General features: G+C 38.2%; 1 protein-coding gene across 1 annotated transcript in view; it reads left to right on the top strand.

Annotated features, from left to right (window-relative positions):
• The window catches only part of WDPCP (WD repeat containing planar cell polarity effector), a 328314-nt gene that overhangs the window by 255732 nt on the left and 52235 nt on the right, over positions 1–20347 (top strand). Inside the window, exon 16 of the mRNA XM_023552524.2 lies at positions 16192–16294. Within this exon, the coding sequence (XP_023408292.2) occupies positions 16192–16294 (103 nt within the window). The remainder of the gene's footprint in view (positions 1–16191; positions 16295–20347) is intronic.

Genomic DNA, 20347 nt, shown 5'->3' with positions numbered 1-20347 from the left:
AGTCTTCCATCCTTAAGTATGGTATCAGCTCTACTGTTTTCACAGATCCTCTTCATCAGCTGGAGGAGGGTTCCTTGTATTCCTAGCTTGTTGAGAACTTTTAACAATGGGTATTGAATTGTCAAATGCTTTTTCTCTCTCTGTTGAAACGATCATATTGTGTTTCTCCTTTTTCCTGTTAAGAATGGCAAATTACATTGATTTTTTTCAAATGTTAAACACTGCATTCCTGAGATGTACTTTCCTATGTGTTTATGTTTATAAGGGCTATCAGTCTAATTTTTAAATGTCTTTTTCTGGTTTTGATAATCACTGTAATGCTGGTGTTATACAATGAATTAAGAAGTGTTCCCCAATCATCCCTTCCTGCTTCTTTTCTTCAACTTTTTTTTTTCTCCCTTCTGGAAGAGTATGCATTATTTGTCTTAGTCATCTAATGCTGCTATAACAGCAATACAAGTGGATGGCTTTAACAAAGAGAAATTTATTTTCTCACAGTCTAGTAGGTTACAAGTCCAAATTCAGGACATCAGCTCCAGGGGAAGGCTTTATTCTCTCTGTTGACTCTGGAGAAAGGTCCCTGTCATCAGTCTTCCTTTGATCTGCGGGCATCTCAGGCACAGGACCCCGGATCCAAAGGACACACTCTGCTCCTGGTGCTGCTTTCTTGGTGGCGTGAAGTCCCCAACTCTCTGCTTGCTTCCCTTTCCTTTTATCTCTTGAGAGATAAAAGGTGGTACAGGCCACAACCCAGGGAAACTCCCTTTACACTGGGTCAGGGAGGTGACCTGAGTAACGGTGGTGTTACAATCCCACGCAGTCCTCTTAACATAAAATTACAATGACAAAATGGAGGACAACCAAACCATACTGAGAATCGTGGCCTAAGCAAGTTGGCATATATTTTGGGGGGAACGCAATTCAATCCATGACACTATTAATATTATTCCTTCTTTAAATATTTGATAGATTTCACCAGGGAAGCATCTGAGTCTGGAGTTTGCTTTCTGGCAAATATATTCTGAATTCAGTTTTTAAAATTGACAGTTTTAGATGGTCCAAAAAAACCAAACTCGTTGCCATCAAGTCAGTTCAAACTCATAGCAACACTATGGGAACAGAGGAGAACTGCTCCATAGGGTTTCCAAAGAATGGCTGGTAGATTCAAACTGCCGACCTTTTGGTTAGCAGCTGAGCTCTTAACCACTGCACCACCAGGGCTCTACTTTAGATGGTCAGTCTGTGATATTTCTTATCTCTACCTCTCTGTAGATAATGTGCCTTTTTTCTCTGGCTGCTTTCAGGATTTTATCCTTGTTACTAGTTTTCAGCAGTTTGATTATGTTGTTTTTTGTGGTATGTGTATGTGTTTTATCTTGCTGGAGTTCATTGAACTTCTTATATTTACAGGTTAATAGCTTTCATCATATGTGGAAAATTTTCAGCCCCTATCTGTTCAAAAAAAATTTTTTTTGTTCTCCTCTCTTCCCCTTCTGGGCCTCCAATTATTCTTAAATTACACTGATTAATATTATCCACAGCCGATTCAAGCTCTGTTCAGTTTTTCCAGTCTTTATTTCTCTGAGTATGTCATTTTGTATAGTTTTTATTGTTTTGTCTTCAAGTTTTCTAATCTTTTATTCTGCAGTGTCTAATTTACTCAGTCCCATCCAGTAGATTTTCTGTTTCTCAAATATTATATTTTGAATCTCTAGTTCCATTTTGGTATTTTTTATACCCTCTAACTCTCTCCTCATGATGTTCATGTTTTCCTGTAAATTCTTGTACATATATGTGTCAAATACACACATACTTCGTAATAGCCGTTTTAAAGTCCTTTTCTGGTAATTCCATCATCTATGTCATTTCTGGATCTGTTTCAAGAGACTAATTTTTCTCCTGGTTAGGGTCACATTTTCTTATTTCTTCTTATATCTAGTATCGTTTACTGGGAGCTGAACTTTATGAATTTTAAGTTGTTGAGTGCTGGGTTTTGTTTTATTCCTTTAAAGAGTGTCCAGATGGTAATATTTTACATGTATCTTTAGCCATGTATGTCCCTTCTACTTGGCTCCTGGGTCCTCTTGGGATGACTCATAGCTTTTTTGCCTTCTGGTATGACAGTCAACCATATGATCAAGAAGTCTTGGTTCCCCTTTTAGTGGTAAATGGTAATTAGAGTTCATAGGCTGTATGCTATGGTCCTTATTGCCACGGAGTTTGTCACTGTTTTGCAGAGGAAACAGCTAGAACAGGAATCAGTAAACTTTCTATAAAAAGACAGACAATAAATATCTTAGACTTGGTGGGCCACAGTCTCTATTGGAACTATTCAACTCTGACATGATAGCTCAAAAGCAGCCAGAAACCATGTATAAACAAATGAGTGTGGCTGTATTCTAATAAAACTTTATTTACAAAAACAAATGGGCTGGACTAGGCCAATGGCTTGTAGTTTGCTCACCTCTGTTCTATAATATTTATATTAAAAAAAAAAAGTCAGAATAATTCTACAAATATTACTATTAGTATAATTATGAAAACATTCTAAGATGTCTTTGCAGCTGCCTCCTTCTTACATATATAATTAATGAAAATATTCTAAGATGTCTTTGCAGTTCCCTCCTTCTTACATATATCTCACAAAGGGTAAAAACATTTCTATGTATTTTTTAAATGACTTGAAATAATTATTTTCATGTAGTTATGCCATCAGTTTGATATACTGTTAAGATCATTTGCTTCTTACTGTTTTTTAAATTTTTTAGAGGATTTTTTTTTTTTGGGGGGGGAGTCCCAGGGTGACTCAAACAGTTAGGCCCTGCCTGGCCAGTGGTTGAGGCAGCACCAAAGCTGGAGTCACAGGGGCTGAAGGGTAAAGCTCCTGGAAAGCTTAGTTCAAATTCTGAAAAGAGAGGCAGTAAAAGCCAGGTTGGTTGGACTAAAGGCTTTTAAATAAGGAGAAATGTTCAAGGACAGCAGCACTATATCCTGTGACACAGTGAATCCACTGTGCAGTATTGTTAGTTAACCTAGGTTATGATACTGGCTCCCATGGGGCCTTTTGTTCTAACATAGATGCTCAAAGAGTGGATGCATTACAAAGAGGGAAAAAGATGTGATACCAGAGCAGGGGAAAGGGAAGGCAAAGTGAGGTCTGGAAACTGCGAGGGAAATGGCTCTAGGAAATGGCTCTAGGGAGGTCTTAAACCAGAAAAACCAAACCGGTTGCCATCAACTTGATTCTGACTCATAATGACCCTATAGGACAGAGCCCCACAGGGTTTCCAAGGAGCAGTTAGTGGATTTGAACTGCTGACCTTTTGGTTAGCAGCCAAACGCTTAACCACTGTGCCACCAGGGCTCCAAAGGAGGTAGGTCCTAGGGAGTTAATTTTACTAATTGATAGTTGGATTTGCACTTAAATGCTGTTACTCAGCAACTGTTAGACCGAAGAGTCTAGTTAATGTCCCTGTACAAATATGGGACAGTGGTTACTGTCCAGTCAGTTCCTCTTGCTCAATCCCACAGTCCTCCACCGGCAGGACCCATTCTGGATATGCCTCAATCCCACAAGCACTGGACTACTAACCAAAAAGTTGGCAGTTCGAACGCACCCAGAGGCACCTTGAAAGAAAGTTCTGGAGGTCTGTTTCCAAACAGTCACAACCATGAAAACCCTATGGAGCAGTTCTACTATGAAATACATGGGATTGCTATGAGTCAGAATTGACTCAAAGGCAACTGATTTTTTTGGTTTTATTTTTATTTAATCTTATTTTATAATTATGTAAAAAATGTATATGGTTCTAAAGTCAGGTCTATAAAGATACATTCAGAAATGTCTAGCCTCAGTCTCTGTTATTTGCATGCTGTTCCTTTCCTTCCCTTTTAGTTTGTCATTTTTATTTGTTTTGGTCCATCCTTTTACAGAAAAATATGTATGACTAAATATGCATTATAGTCACATATACCCACTTTATTAGATAAAATGTAACATACTAAACACACTGTTTGGCACCTTGATTTTTTTTCCTCTTTTTAACTTAATATATCTTAGAGATCACTCAATACCAGTATACAGAAATACTATTGTTGTTGTTGTTGGGTGCCATCCAGTCGGTTCCAACTCATAGCGACCCTGTGCACAAGAGAATGAAACACTGCCTGGTTCTGCAGCATCCCCACAATTGTTGCTAGGCTTGAGCTCATTGTTGCAGCCACTGTGTCAGTCCACCTCGCTGAGGGTCCCCTTTTCCGCTGACCTTGTACTGTGCTAAGCATGATGTCCTTCTCCAGGGACTGATCCCTCCTGACAACACATCCAAAGTATGTAAGACACCGTCTCCTCATTCTTGCTTCTAAGGAGCATTCTGGTTGTACTTCTTCCAAGACAGATTCGTTCGTTCTTTTGGCAGTCCATGGTATATTCAGTATTCTTTGCCAGCACCACAATTCAAAGGCATCAGTTCTTCTTTGGTCTCCATTTTTCATTGTCCAACCTTCACATGCATATGATGTGATTGAAAATGTCATGGCTTGGGTCAGGCGCACCTTAGTCTTCAAGGTGACATCTTTGCTTCTCAACATTTTAAAGAGGTCCTCTGCGGCAGACCTGCCCAGTGCAATGCGTCATTTGATTTCCTGACTGCCACCTCCATGGCTATTGACTATGGATCCAAGTAAAATGAAATCCTTGACAACTTCAGTCCCCCCTCTGTTTATCATGATGCTGTTCACCGGTCCAGCTGTGAGGATTCTTGCTTTCCCCATGTTGAGGTGCAGTCCATACTGAAGGCTGCGGTCCTTGATCTTCACCATGAAGTGCTTCAAATTCCCCCCACTTGCAGCAAGCAAGGTGCTTCAAATCCTCCCCACTTTCAGCAAGCAAGGTGCTTCAAGTCCTCCCCACAGAAATATTAGGAGACCTTCTTATTTATTTTGTTGCTGTTGAGAATATACACTGCAAAACATATACCAATTCAACAGTTTCTACATGTACGGTTCAGTGACATTGACTACATTCTTTGAGTTGTGCAACCATTCTCACCCTCTTTTCTGAGTTGTTCCTCCCCGCATTAATATAAACTCACTGTCCTCTAAGGTTCCTATCTAATGTTTGAGTTGCTGTTGTCAGTTTGATCCCATATAGATAGTTCTTAAAAGAGCACAGTGCTCAAGGCAGGCTCTACTGAATCACTTTCTTGGGGGAAGCAAGTCATGAGAATACTCAGGCAGCCCTGAGGAGAGGTCCATGTACTAGAAGGAACTAGGCCTCCTACCTACATACATCCAGCAAACACTTGCCAGTCATGTTAGGGAGCCATCTTGAAAATGGATCCTTCAGCCCCGGTCAAACCTTCAGATGACAGCAGCCCCAGCAGATATTTTGACAGCAAACTTGTGAGAGAGCCTGAGCCAGAACCACCCAGTTTAGGTACTCCTGAATTCCTGACTGACAGAAACTATATATTATTTAAGCTGCAACAATAGACAATACAACTATTGTCTTTTAATTATTTTATTTTTCTTTTTAATGCTTCTTTAGTTGAAAGTTTACAGCTCAATTTATCATACAAAAATTGTATTGTGTTGTGGTGTAAGTTGCGATCCCCACAATGTGACAGCACACTCCCCCTTTCCACCTGGGTTCCCTGTGTTCATTCGACCAGTTCTCTGTCCCTTCCTGCCTTCTCATCCTGCTTTTGGACAGGAGCTGCCCATTTGGTCTCGTGTATCTGACTGAACAAAGAACCACAGTCCTCATGTGTATTATTTTTTGTTGTATAGTCTTGTCTAATCTTTGTCTGAAGAGCGGGCTTCGGGAATGGTTTCAGTTCTGGTTAACAGTGCATCCAGGGGGCCGTAGATTCAGAGGTTCCTCCAGTCTCTAAAAAACCATGAAGTCTGGTCTTTTTACGTGAATTTGAGCTCTGTTCTACATTTTTCTCCTGCCCTGTCTGGGATTCTCTATCATGTTCACTGTCAGGGTGGTCATTGGTGGCACCTGGGTACCATCTAGTTCTGGTCTCAGGTTGGTGGATGGAGTCCCTGGTTCATTTGGTCCTTTAGTCCTTTGGGCTAGTATTTTCCTTGTGTCTATCATTTTCTTCATTCTTCTTTGCTCCAAATGGGATGAGACCAACATTTACTTAAACTAAGTGCTCCCTAAGCTATGCATATTTTTAATGCTATCAATGTTACCATCAAAATTTTTCTGCAGCCTAATGGACCACAACTACCACAGCCTTCACTAGACTGAGTCCAGCATAACTAGGTGGTGTCCGGCTACCACCACCAACTGCTCTGACAGGGATCACAATAGAGGATCCCAGACAGAGCTGGAGAAAAATGTAGAAAAAAATTCTAAATCACAAAAAAAGACCAGACTTAGTGGCCTGACAGAGATTGGAGAAACCCTGAGAGTATGGCCCCTGAACACCCTTTTAACTCAGTAATGAAGTCATTCCTGAGTTTCACCCTTCAGCCAAAGATTAGACAGGCCCATAAAACAAAACGAGACTAAAGGGGCACACCAGCCCAGGGGCAGGGACTAGAAGGCAGGAGGGAACAGGAAAGCTGGTAATAGGGAACCCAAGGTTGAGAAGAGAGAGTGTTGACATGTCGTGAGGTTGTTAACCAATGTCATAAAACAATATGTGTGCTAATTGTTTAATGACAAGCTAGTGGCTCAGTAAACCTTCATCTAAAGTAGAATAATTAAAAATATATATATATTTTTCTGCAGCCTTCTTTTTTACCCACTTGTCAGTACAGCATAATCATTTTTGGTGGCATTATACCTTCTTCTACATGTAATTTTTAAACTTATTTTAAGATAATTTTAGACTTAAACAGAAGATTTGCAAAAATAGTACAGAGAGTTCCCTTATATCCTTCGCCCAGATTCCCCAGTGTTAACATTTTACATGAATACAATTACCAAAACTAAGAAACAAGGAAGAAGTACAACCAGAATGTCCCTTAGAAACAGGGATGGCGAGACTACATCTCACATACTTTGGACATATTATCAGGAGGGATTAGTCCCTGGAGAAGGACATCATGCTTGGTAGAGAGCCAATGAAAAAGAAGAAGACCCTCAACGAGATAGATTGACACAGTGGCTGTAACAATGGGCTCAAGCGTAACAATTGTGAGGATGGCGCAGGACTGAGTAGTGTTTCATTCTGTTGTACATAGGGTCGCTATGAATCAGAACCAACTCGATGGTACCTAACTACAAGAAACAATCATTTTTACAATACTGTACACTAAACAACAGACTATTTCATTTTCACCAGTTTTTTCACTAATGCCTTTGTTTCAGAATCAATCCAATATCCCACATTTCATTAGTTGTTACGTCTCTTTAGTCTCCTTTATGAGTCTGTGATAGTTTCTCCAATCTGTGACTTGACACACTTGAAGAACACTGGTCAATTATTTTGTAGAATATTTCCCAGTTTTGGATAGTCCGATGTTTTCTCATGATTAGATTGAGCTTACTCATTTTGGAGAAGAAAACCAAAGGGGTAATACTGTATTTTTACACTAATAACTTGCACCTTCTATGTTTGTTTGCCAACCACACCCTCCCTCAAGGTATTTTCAAAAGTGCCACTATGCCAGTTTTTTTACATGTTGCTGTAAAAAAAAAAATAGCATAGCAGCCATGTGCTTAACCACTGGGCCACCAGGGCTCCATCCTATAGTACTGCCTTTTTCCAGAATGTCATATAAATGGAATCATACAATATGTAGCTTTTTCAATCAAGATTCTTTCACTTAGCAAGATGCATTTAAGATGCGTCCACATTGTTGAATGAATCAATACTTTGTTCTTTTTTATTGCAGAGTGTTATTCCATTGTATAGATATACCACAATTTGTTTATCCATTTGCTGGCTGAAGAACATCTGAGTTTACAGTAACTTTTTTGTAAAAATTAAAAAAAAAATTTAATGGGTAAAAGCTACTCAGTCTATTTTTTTTTTTTTATTTTGTATTTTTTGTTTCATGTTTCAGTTTTCAATATATTCCTGAAAGTCTTAAAGTTTTACCTTTCACATTTAGGCTGTAATACATTTGAAGCATTCCTGTGTATGTGCTGAAGTAGAGCTCCAATCATATTTTTCCCATGTGAAAAATCAATTGTTCCAGCTCTAATTATTGAATAGTCCATCTTTTCTCTACTAATTTATTATGCAACTTATGCCATTTGACAAATTTCCATATATGTATGGAAATATGCTCTCCATCCTATAGTGTATCCCATAGCTCTTGTTATTTGGCTTATATGCTTCTATGCCAGCATTGTATAGTCTTAATATTAACTAGAGTAAGTCGTGGATCTTGTTGACTATTTGGTTTGCTGTGTGAATTTTAAGATCAACTTGTTAAGTTACATGAAAAACTTTAGGGGCATTTTGACTGTAATTCCACTGAATTTGACAGGTTCTTTGGGGTCAGAATTGTCTTCATGTTGTATATTCTTCCCAGCCATAAGCAGATATATGTCTTCATTTTCATCACATGTTCGTTTATGTTCTTCAGTAATGCTTGGTAATTTCTTTTCAAATGTATTCCACATATTTTACTTATAATCAGTGAAGAATCTAATACAAATTTGTCCAAAGGAGAGATAATAGAAAAAGCTACCTAACTCATTTTTTAAGACTAGAATAACTTTGGTACAACTCAAGGGCAGCCCCCCCTCCAAAAAAAAAAAAAAAATCACAGACAATTCAGTATAGATGTAAAAGTCTTAAATCAAATATACTAGTAAATAACCTAACTCATTCTATGAAGCCAGCATATCCCTGATACCAAAACCAGGTAAAGACGCCACAAAAAAAGAAAATTACAGACCTATATCCCTCATGAACATAGATGCAAAAATCCTCAACAAAATTCTAGCCCATAGAATTCAACAACATATCAAAAAAAATAATCCGCCATGACCAAGTGGGATTTATACCAGGTATGCAAGGTTGGTTCAATATTGGAAAAACAATTAATGTAATCCACCATATAAATAAAACAAAAACCACATGATCTTATCAATTGATGCAGAAAAGGCATTTGACAAAGTCCAACACCCATTCATAACAAAAACTTTCAGCAAAATAGGAACAGAAGGAAAACTCCTTAACATAATAAAGGGCATTTATACAAAGCCAACATCATCCTAAATGGAGAGGGCCTGAAAGCATTTCCCTTGAGAACAGGAACCAGACAAGGATGCCCTTTATCACTGCTCTTATTCAACATTGTGTTGGAGGTACTAGCCAGAGCAATTAGGCTAGACAAAGAAATAAAGGGCATCTGGACTGGCAAGGAAGAAGTAAAATTATCTCTATTTGCAGACGACATGATCTTATACACAGAAAACCCTAAGGAATCCTCAAGAAAACTACTGAAACTAATAGTTTAGCAGAGAGCAACAGGATATAAGATAAACATACAAAACTCAGTTGGATTCTTCTACACCAACAAAGAGAACATCAAAGAGGAAATCACCAAATCAATATCATTTACAATAACCCACAAGAAGATAAAATACTTAGGAATAAATCTTACCAGAGATGTAAAAGACTTATACAAAGAAAACTACGAGACACTACTGCAAGAAACCAAAAGAGACCTACATAAGTGGAAAAACATACCTTGCTCATGGATAGGAAGACTTAACATTGTAAAAATGACTATTCTACCAAAAGCCATCTATATATACAATGCACTTCTGATCCAAATTCCAACATTTTTTAATGTGATGGAGAAACAAATCACCAACTTCATATGGAAGGGAAAGAAGCCCCGGATAAGTAAAGCATTACTGAAAAAGAAGAACAAAGTGGGAGGCCTCACTCCACCTGATTTTAGAACATATTATACAGCCACAGTCAAAACAGCCTGGTACTGGTACAACAGCAGACACACAGACCAATGGAACAGAATACAGAACCCAGATATAAATCCATCCACATATGAGCAGCTGGTATTTGACAAAGGCCCAGTGTCAGTTAACTGGGGAAAAGACAGTCTTTTTAATAAATGATGCTGGCATGACTGGATATCCATCTGCAAAAAAAATGAAACAGGACCCATACCTCACACCACGCACAAAAACTAACTCCAAGTGGATCAAAGATCTAAACATGAAGTCTAAAACGATAAAGATCATGGAAGAAAAAATAGGGATAACGTTAGGAGCCCTAACACAAGGCATAAACAGAATACGAAACATTACTAAAAATGAGGAAGAGAAACCGGCTAACTGGGAGCTCCTAAAAATCAAACACCTATGCTCATCTAAAGACTTCACCAAAAGAGTAAGAAGACTACCTACAGACTGGGAAAAAATTTTCAGCTATGACATCTCCGACCAGCGCCCGATCTCTAAAATCTACATGATTCTGCTAAAACTCAACCACAAAAAGACAAACAACCCAATTAAAAATTGGGCAAAGGATATGAACAGGCACTTTACTAAAGAAGACATTCAGGCAGCTAACAGATACATGAGGAAATGCTCTCAATCATTAGCCATTAGAGAAATGCAAATTAAAACTACAATGAGATTCCATCTCACTCCAACAAGGCTGGCATTAATCCAAAAAACATAATAAATGTTGGAGAGGCTATGGAGAGATTGGAACACTTATACACTGCTGGTGGGAATGTCAAATGGTACAACCACTTTGGAAATCCATCTGGCATTTCCTTAAAAAGCTAAAAATAGAACTACCATACGACCCAGAAATCCCACTCCTCGGAATATATCCTAGAGATATATTATACACGAACAGATATATGCACACCCATGTTTACTGCAGCACTGTTTACAGTAGCAAAAAGCTGGAAGCAACCAAGGTGTCCATCAATGGATGAATGGATAAATAAATAATAGTATATTCACACAATGGAATACTACGCATCAATAAAGAACAGTGATGAATCTGTGAAACGTTTCATAACATGGAGGAACCTGGAAGGTATTATGCTGAGTGAAATTAGTCAGATGCAAAAGGACAAATATTGTATAAGACCACTATTGTAAGATCTTGAGAAATAGTTTAAACTGAGAAGAACACATTCTTTTGTGGTTATGAGAAGGGGAAGGGAGGGAGGGTGGGAGAGGGTTATTTACTGATTAGATAGTAGATAAGAACTACTATAGGTGAAGGGAAGGACAACACTCAATACCGGGGAGGTCAGCACAACTGGACTGGACCAAAAGCAAAGAAATTTCCTGAATAAACTGAATGCTTCCAATGTCAGTGGAGCCAGGGGCAGGGGCTTGGGGACTATGGCTTCAGGGGGCATCTAATTTCAATTGGCAAAATAAATTCTCTTAAGAAAACATCCTGCGTCCCACTTTGAAGTGTGGCGTCTGGGGTCTTAAACACTAGCAAGCAGCCGTCTAAGATGTATCAGTGAGTCTCAACCCACCTGGCTCAAAGGAGAATGAAGAACACCGAGGTCGCAAAGTAATTATGAGCCCAACAGACAGAAAGGGCTACATGAACTAGAGACTACATCATCCTGAGGCTAGAAGAACTAGATGGTGCCTGGCCACAAGCAATGACTGCCCTGACAGGGAGCACAACAGAGAACCCCTGAGGGAGCAGGAGAACAGTGGGATGCAGACCCCAAATTCTCATAAAAAGACCAGAGTTAATGGTCTGACTAAGACTAGAAGAATTCCAGCAGTCATGGTCCCCAAACCTTCTCTTGGCCCAGGACAGGAACCATTCCCGGAGCCAATTCATCAGACATGGACTGGACTGGACAGTGGGTTGGAGAGAGATGCGGATGAGGAGTGAGCTATTTGCATTAGGTGGACACTTGAGACTATGTTGGCATCTCCTGTCCGGAGGGGAGATGGGAGGGTAGAGGGGGTTAGAAACTAGCAAAATGGTCACAAAAGGAGAGACTGGAAGGAGGGCGCCAGCTGACTCATTAGAGGGAGAGTAAGTGGGAGTATGTAGTAAGGTGTATAGAAGTTTATATATGAGAGACTGACTTGATTTGTAAACTTTTACTTAAACCACAATAAAAATTATTTTAAAAAAAACTAGTAAAGAGAACACAATGTCGTATATTTTTGAAATTCAATGCCCATAAGGACCTATTATGAAAAATAATATATCGTCTTCTTAGATTAAAAGAAATGATCATGTGATTATTTTAACTGATGTACATTTAAGTTGCTTCTAATTTTTCACTGTTATAAACAATGCTGTCACCAATCTTTACATTGTCCCATTATTTCCTCACAAAGAAGTATATGCAAATTTAAAATTCTGATACATTTTTAAAATACCAAAGTAAGCAAACTTTTTCTTTAAAGGAGCAGATAGTAAATATTATAGGTTTGAGGTCCAAGAAACAAAATTGAGGTAATTATGCCATGAGTCTGAATCAACTCAACAGCACTGAGTTTGGTTTTTTGGGTTTATGTAACAAGAGGAAACAAATTTTCTAAATTTTTATGGATAGAATTAAAAATATGACAATAATTGAATACAATTTTTGTAATACAAATCTACTGAGGGAATAAATGACTTTTTGGGGGGGGTGGATAACATTTCCTTTAATTGGGGTTCAAAGTTGGTGTTCCCTGTCATCAAGATCAATTGTAAATGCTCCTCTGTTAATGCTAATTCGTAATGGGAGTTTATGTTTTTCACCTTTGCAAATATCTTTTCACGTTGATTGTTGTTGGTAGTTGGCTGACTCAACTCCAACTCTGGACAACCTTATGTGTAACAGAAAGCAGCAGTGCCCAGTCCTTCACCGTCTGCTTGACTGTTGCTGTTTGAGTACATTGTTGCAGCCATTGTGTCAATCTATCTCATTAAACGTTTTCCTTGGCCCTATGCTTTACTAAACATGATGTCCTTTTCTAGCGATTGGTCTTTCCTGATGACATGTCCTAAGTAAGTGAGCTGAAGTCTTGCCATCTTCATTTCTAAGAAGCATTGCTATGGTATTTCTCCTGAGATTGACTTCTTCATTCTTCTGGCAGTCCACGGTGTACAGTCATGCGCCACACAACATCTGTTCAGGCAACGTCTGACTGCATATATGTCCATGGTCCCATAAAGTTATAATAGAGTTCAGAAATATTGATCAGAAAACAGAATGTAGCAGACATAACTGGACATGGTGAACATAACAGTTTCCACATGCAACGTGAATATCTATCTCATGTCTCTTGTATACAAAGCGGATGTGCTGTCACGTGTATAATGGTACATTACATATATAATCTATATTACGTATATCTTTATAGTCATAATAAACGCCTATGTTACTGGCTTATGTATGTACTGTACTTCCTATTGTTATTTGGATGTGAACTTTCCTAGTTACAAATAAAAATTTTCCCGTGTAACAGTGTATGCTTCGACTCGTAGGCAGCATCATCCAATCTCATGTATCTCAGGTCTCTTGAGTGTTGTAGTGGTCTCTCTCTAATTTTCTTTTGAAAATATTACTGTGAAGTGCATCATGGCTCCCAAACACAGTAAAACCAGTGCTAGTGATAGCAGCAGCAAGAGGCAAAAGAGAGGTATCAGTCTGGAAGTGAGACAAAAGGTATCCTGTATAGCTTTGCTAAGTATGTAATATGGTGTTCACTCACGTCCAAATCACATTACATCCCATTTCACAGGCCGTATCGTGTTTAAGTGACTCAGGACTGTATTCAGTATTCTTCATCAGCACCACAGTTCAGAAGCGTCAGTTCTTCTCCTGGCTTTCTTTTCATCATCCAACGTTGGCAGGCACATGAGGTGACTGAGAAGACCACGGCATGGGTCGGCTGCACCTTAGTCATCACAGTGACTTTTTGCTTTTCAAAACTTTATAAAGAGGTCCTTTGCAACAGATTTACCCAATGCAAAAAAAAAAAAAGGCATATTTCACATAGATAGGTACTGCCAAATATATCAACCATGAGCATATGGTTTTAATTGAGCCTGTCCATTGTTTAGAAGGCATTTTCAGAATTCTGTTAGACCCTTCTCTTGATATTTGCCTTTCAGCATGTCATTTCATCGCAAATTAAGCACTTCCAATTTGAAACAGTTAAATGGACTTTGAATGCTGGAAATTTCCTTTGTTCTGGCATTGAGTTCTGAAAAACGCTGATGGAAGTATAGTTTGAAATCAGAAAATATATCACTGAGAGTTTGTGTAGCTCTCGCTTTTTTAACTTTTGACCACACAGGAAGTGTATAATGCAGCCTGACATTACTTGCAATTCAAACCATGTTGGTTTTCTCTGAAATGACTTTATCACAATATTGAATTTCACATATATGCACTGTCTTGCCTTATAATTTTGGTTAAATTACTAAAGAAATATTTTCAAGTCTGCAGCAGAAGCAAATTTCAAAACCATTCAGCATTCGGTAACAGTGGTTGAATGCAGTTCTAGCCATTTAAAAATATAAGATCCATTTTTATCTCAGGGGCTGTATAAAAACTGGCATCAGGCTACATTTGGCTGTGGGCTGTAATTTGTCAATCCCTGCTCAATAGTCCTAACCAATTAAATATTCCCAGTTAATGTAAGTGCCTGTGTCTTTCCAACCTTACAACCTGCGAGTACTATTAGCTTTTAAAAACTTGCCAAATCTGAAGTTTACATTGTTTTAATTTGTATTTCTTTGAATATTAATGAAGTAAAATATCTTTTCATGATTATAAACCATTTATATTCCTTCATTGTAAATTGGCTGTTCATATTCTTTTTCCACTTGTACTGTCATAAAAATTTTCATTCCAGCAATCACTCTGTCTACCAAAAAGAGTTCTAACTCCTTTTCAGTGGCTAGCCTACCTGTGCAGTATTATTTTCCACTGCTTTCTCCCACACACCCAACCCTCCTTCCATATTAAAAGACCTGCCACTCCCTGACAGGAGCGTTTTCTTAAGCTTCTCTGCATATATAGATGTGAGTCTCTGTCTGGAATGCCTTTCCCCCGGCTATCCTCCTCGTGTAGTTCTTATTTATCCTTCAGGACTCAGTCCCAGAATCAGTTCCTCCTCTTTGACTCCACAGCACTCTGTGCAAATATCTGCCATGAAACCTGTCATGCCATTAGGTAATTAACTGTTGGTTTCCCATTGTCTGTCTACCTATTGGGCTCAAAGCCTGTCATGATCTTTATACCCAGAACAGTGCCCAGAACTTGTTGTTGTTATTCCCGCCCCAAAAAAGCCCAGTGCCATTGAGTCAATTCCGACTCATAGCGTTGTTGTTATTAGTTGCCATCAATTTGACCCTGATTGTTGGTGACCCTGTGTACAACAGAACAAAACATTGTCCAGTCCTGTGCCATCTTCACAATCATTGGTATGCTTGAGTCCATTGTTACAGCCACTGTGTGTTTTCTTTCCAACTTAGGGGGCTCATCTTCCAGCACTATATTGTTGTGATCCATAGAATTTTTGTTGCTAATTTTCAGAAGCAGATCACCAGGGCTTTCTTCCTGGTTGTCTTAGGAAGCCCAGCACTGAGTAAAAAAAAAAAAAAAAAATTATTTGTTGGTAAAATGAGTTCAAAATACTAGTAGCAGTATTAACAAATAAAGTAATATGTGCCAGACATAAATAGCAGAGAGACAAATCTGCATAGTATTCCCTGGATAGTGCATAGCATAATGTAAGATAAAATTCATTGAAGAATCTCACTCAAATAGTAAAACTTCACTAAAGAAAATAGCAATTAAGGTTTTTATTTTCTGATAAAAACAAGTATGGCAAATATTTTATTAAAAGCTTGTTCTTTTCTCTAATGGCCTAAAATTATTTAAATAATTGCCTTTAGTTATAGCTGTGATCTCCAATTCACAAAAATTTGCTTGTACTAGGAAAAAAACCCCAAGAATATTAAAATAGCAAACCCAAGCCAAACTCACTGCCACTGAGTTCATTCTGACTCATAGTGACCCTAAATGAGAGATAGAACTGCCCCATAGGGTTTCCAAGGCTGTAAATCTTTATGGAAGCAGACTGTCACATCTTTCTCCTGCAGAGAATATTAAAATACAAAAAAGAATTTTCATCTGCCCTGTTTTGTAATCTGAACAATGTTTCTTTCTTTCAAAATCTCTTTTGTAACTCGACCAAGATTCATTTTGGATTAATCTTCTATTTTGCTTTTATTTCCAAAGGACATCCATTACCTTGCACTAGATAAGGGTGAATTGGCACTAGCTGAAGTGGCAAGGAAAAGAGCTAGCGACATTGATGCAGAATCAATAACCTCTGGAGTTGGTAAGAATTAATGCTGGTTTTTTAAAGTGCCTTTTGTACTTATTCAGTATCATTTCCATTTGTTTGTAGGGCATGGTTGGTTAATTTGAATTACTTTCTTCGTATAGACTGTCTTTTTTTTTTTTTAAAGAAGAATTAAGTTGTGACAAATAGTACAATATGGATATACAAGTTGGAATTCTGTTAATGTGAAAATAATAATCAGTAGTTAACTTTAGTCATCATTTAGCAAAAAGAAAAAAAGGACATTGTTCTGTTCATAAGATTTGAGGGAAGAGTTTATTGTCATCAGCACTGTTATTAAAATTAACCAACACAGGATATAGCCCTTTAGACACATGAACATGTCTTACTTCAAAATAATTCTCTTATATCAGACAAAGGACTTCACGTGGAATTTGAGGTTTGGTCGGTGATTTGCTTCTGTTTAGAAGCCACTAGAGCCCTTTTCAGCCTAGGAAACACTATGGGGCAGTTCTACATGGGGTCATTATGAGTCAGAATTGACTTGATGGCACACAACAATGACAGAGTCATTTTAGTGTGTAGTCTTCCAAAGAATACAAATCAAAAGCCCAGACTGAATCTAAAGGTCCATTTAAAACTTTAAAATATAGAAAAATGAATGTTTTTCTCCGTATTATAACACCAACATAAGCTTCCTTTTTCTAAACTTAATGACCTAATGTCACTAAACCTGGTGGTTCTGATACCTGGATATCATAATTCCCATTCCTTTTTTTTCTAATATTTTCTATTTCTAGACTGAGCGAAAGACTTTCAGAATTGTAACTGAGTTCCTTTCTCTGTGGAACTCCTGTGAAACAAACAAGTTTTAATAGTATTTCTATTTTTTAAGTTGCTTGAAATTACTATACTGAGCCTTTCCATTGATAGATCATCGTGTGCTGTGTTTTTATGATACTGTTTGCAGCCAAAGGGACCAAGTGTCAGCCCGTCTCTAACATTTACCACCAGAGAGCACCCTACCAGGGCCGCTCTACACCTGAGTGCCAGAGCTGACAGTTACCAGGAAGATGGTTCCATTCTCCTCCCCCGACCCTGAGAGAGCTCCGAATTGACGGAACCTATTTTTTTTTTTTTTTAAGATGTGCATAGGCCACTTCCAAATCTCCGTACCTAATGGATAAGGCATATTCATTGATTTAGTCATCTAGTGCTTCTATAACAGAAACACCACAAGCAGGCGGCTTTAACAAACAGAAATTTCTTTTCCCATCATCAGGAGGCTAGAAGTCTGAATTCAGGGTGCCAGCTCTAAGGGAAGGTGTTCTGTCTCTGTTGACTGTGGAGGAAGATCCTTGTATCCTTTGAGTTTCTGCTCCCAGGCGATCTTCATGGGGCTTGGCATCTCTCCCCCATCTCTGCCTGCTTGCTTGCTTGTTTAATCTCTTTTATATCTTAAAAGAGATTGACTTAAGACAGACTTTACACTCATATTGTCTCATTAACATAACAAAGAAAAACTATTCCCAAATGGGATTATAGGGGTTAGGATTTATAACGTATTTTGAAGGGCCACAATTCAGTCCATAACATTTATTGGTATAATATTAGATAAGAATAACTTTAATTGACCTACCACTGTAACTTGTTACTTGCTAACGATTTCACGTACCTCCTAATATTAATAATAATAAACTTGTTGCCATCAAGTAAAACTGAGCTCTTAACTGCGCCACCAGGGCTTCCAGTCATAATAATAAACGAAAAAACCAAACCTGTTGCCGGCGAGTCGATTTCAACTCATGGTGACCCTATAGGACAGAGTAGAACTGTCCCCATAAGGTTTTCAAGGAGAAGCTGGTAGATTTGCACTGCTGACCTTTGGTTAGCAGCTGAGCTCTTAACCACTGTGCACTGAGGCTGAAGTAATAAAAAAAAAAAATTTATTGAATGCTTACCCTGGCCCAGACACTATTGTAAATTACTCATTTAATCCTCACCATGACTGTATTAGTTTCCTAGGGCTGCCATAATAACTTACTACAAAACATGTGACTTAAGGAGTCCTGTAGGGTTGCTATGAGTTAGAATTGACTTGATGGCAACAGGTTTGGTTTTTTTTTTTTGGTGACAGTGGTTAAGTGTTCTTTTGCTAACCAAAGGGCTGGCACTTCAAATCCACTAGCCTCTCCTTGAAGACCCTATGGAGTTCTACTCTGTCCTATAGGGTTGCTAGGAGTCAGAATCAACTCACCAGCAACAGGTTTGGTTTTGGTTTACGTGACGTGAAACAAGAGGAATTTATTCTCTCGCAGTTAAGGAGAACACTACAGGTCCAAAATCAAGGTGTTGGCAAGGCCACGCTCCCTCCGAAGGCCCTAGGGAAGAATCCTCCTTTGCCTCTTCATAGCTTCTTGTGGTTGCCACAGTCCTCTACTGTATTCGATACGCTGGTGTATTTTGAGGCCCTTGGTGTCCCTTGCATCGCTCCAATCTCTGCCTCCGTCGCCACATGGCCTTCTTCCCTGTGTATGTCTGTGTGTCTCCAAATCTCCCCTCTCTTTTCTCTTATAAAGATGTCAGTCACTGTGTTATGGCCCACGCTAATACGACCTCATCTTAACTTGATTACATCCGTAAAGACCCCATTTCCAAATAAAGTCATGTTCACATATACTGAGGTTTAGGATTCAAATATAACTTTTTTGGGACACTGTTCAACCCACAATAACAACTCTGTGAGGTAGGTACTATCTTATATTTGATGATGAAACCATACCATGTTAACAGGAACTTCGATACTATATGATTTGGATACAAATGTTCTCCATCCCTATCCCTCTAGACATTTAAGGGAAACATAGCAGGTTAATTCATATTCACTTTTATGGTAACTTTCCTCAGTTGTCCTGCACTCTGCCTTTTCCACTAGGGTATCAAATAGAGTAGAGGCCATCTTTGCGTTTTAAAGCTATTTAAATTATTAAGGGTGAAAAAGAACATGAGATTACCACAAAATACGGAAAAGTGAAGAAACTCCACCAATCACCAGAATGAATGCTGTGTCTCTTTCCTATTGATTTGGAGTAGTTTTATGTATTTTATAGATATGAATACTTTGCTGAACAGATGAATCACAAATTTCTTCTTCCACTCTGTGATCTGCCTTTTCACTAGCTTAATTGTGGCTTTTGAATCCTTAAACGGATTCTTCATTTTAATATGATCTCTAATTTATCTTTTTTTCTTTGACAATTAGGTGTTTGTGTGTGTCCTGGGAGAGAAATCTCAGTCTATTCCAAGGCCACAAAGATAACCTCATGTTTTCCTCTGAGAGAATTACTATTACATACCTTTCACATTTAGATCTACTGTGCATCAGGAACGGATTTTCGTGTGTGGTGGAGGTGGGCTCAAAATTAATTTTTTTCCCTTATGGATACCCAGTTGCCTTAGCACCATGTGTTGAAAGAACCATACTTTCCCTGCTACACTTCAGTATCATTTTGTCCCTAATCACCTGTCTGTGTATGTATGAGGCTGTTTCTGGACTCTGTTCTATTTCGTTGGTCTGTTTGTACTTGCATGAATATCTCACGGCTTTAACAACTCTGACTTTAAGTCTCAGTATTTGGTAGTGAAAATTGTCCAGCTTTGTTCTTTAAGATTGCTTTGACTATTCTTGGCCCTTTGTATTTCTATATAAATTTCAAAATCACCTTGTCATTCTCCCCTCATCCCAAAAGGGATGAAATTTTTGTTGGAATAGCATTTAATCTGTAATTAAATTTGAGCAGAATTAATATCTTTATAATATTGAGCTATCCAATCAATGAATATGATACATCTCTCTTTTATTTAGGTCTTCTCTAATTTTTCTCAAAAATGTTTTGTAGTTTTCACTGTAGCAGCATTCCACATCTTTCCTTAGATTTATCTTAGGTATTTCTTTTTCAACTTTGAATGGGGTAACTTTTTTTTCCATTTTCTTTTTGTTTAATGGCATATATACAATTTATTTTTGTCTATTGATCTTGTTTCCACCAACACTACTAAATTTGCTTATTGATTGTCATAGTTTGTAGA

This window comes from Loxodonta africana, chromosome 15, assembly GCF_030014295.1.
Source record: "Loxodonta africana isolate mLoxAfr1 chromosome 15, mLoxAfr1.hap2, whole genome shotgun sequence".
NCBI lineage: Eukaryota > Metazoa > Chordata > Mammalia > Proboscidea > Elephantidae > Loxodonta > Loxodonta africana.
The sequence above is the reverse complement of the archived record's forward strand: the minus strand, read 5'-3'. Positions and strand labels throughout refer to the sequence as shown.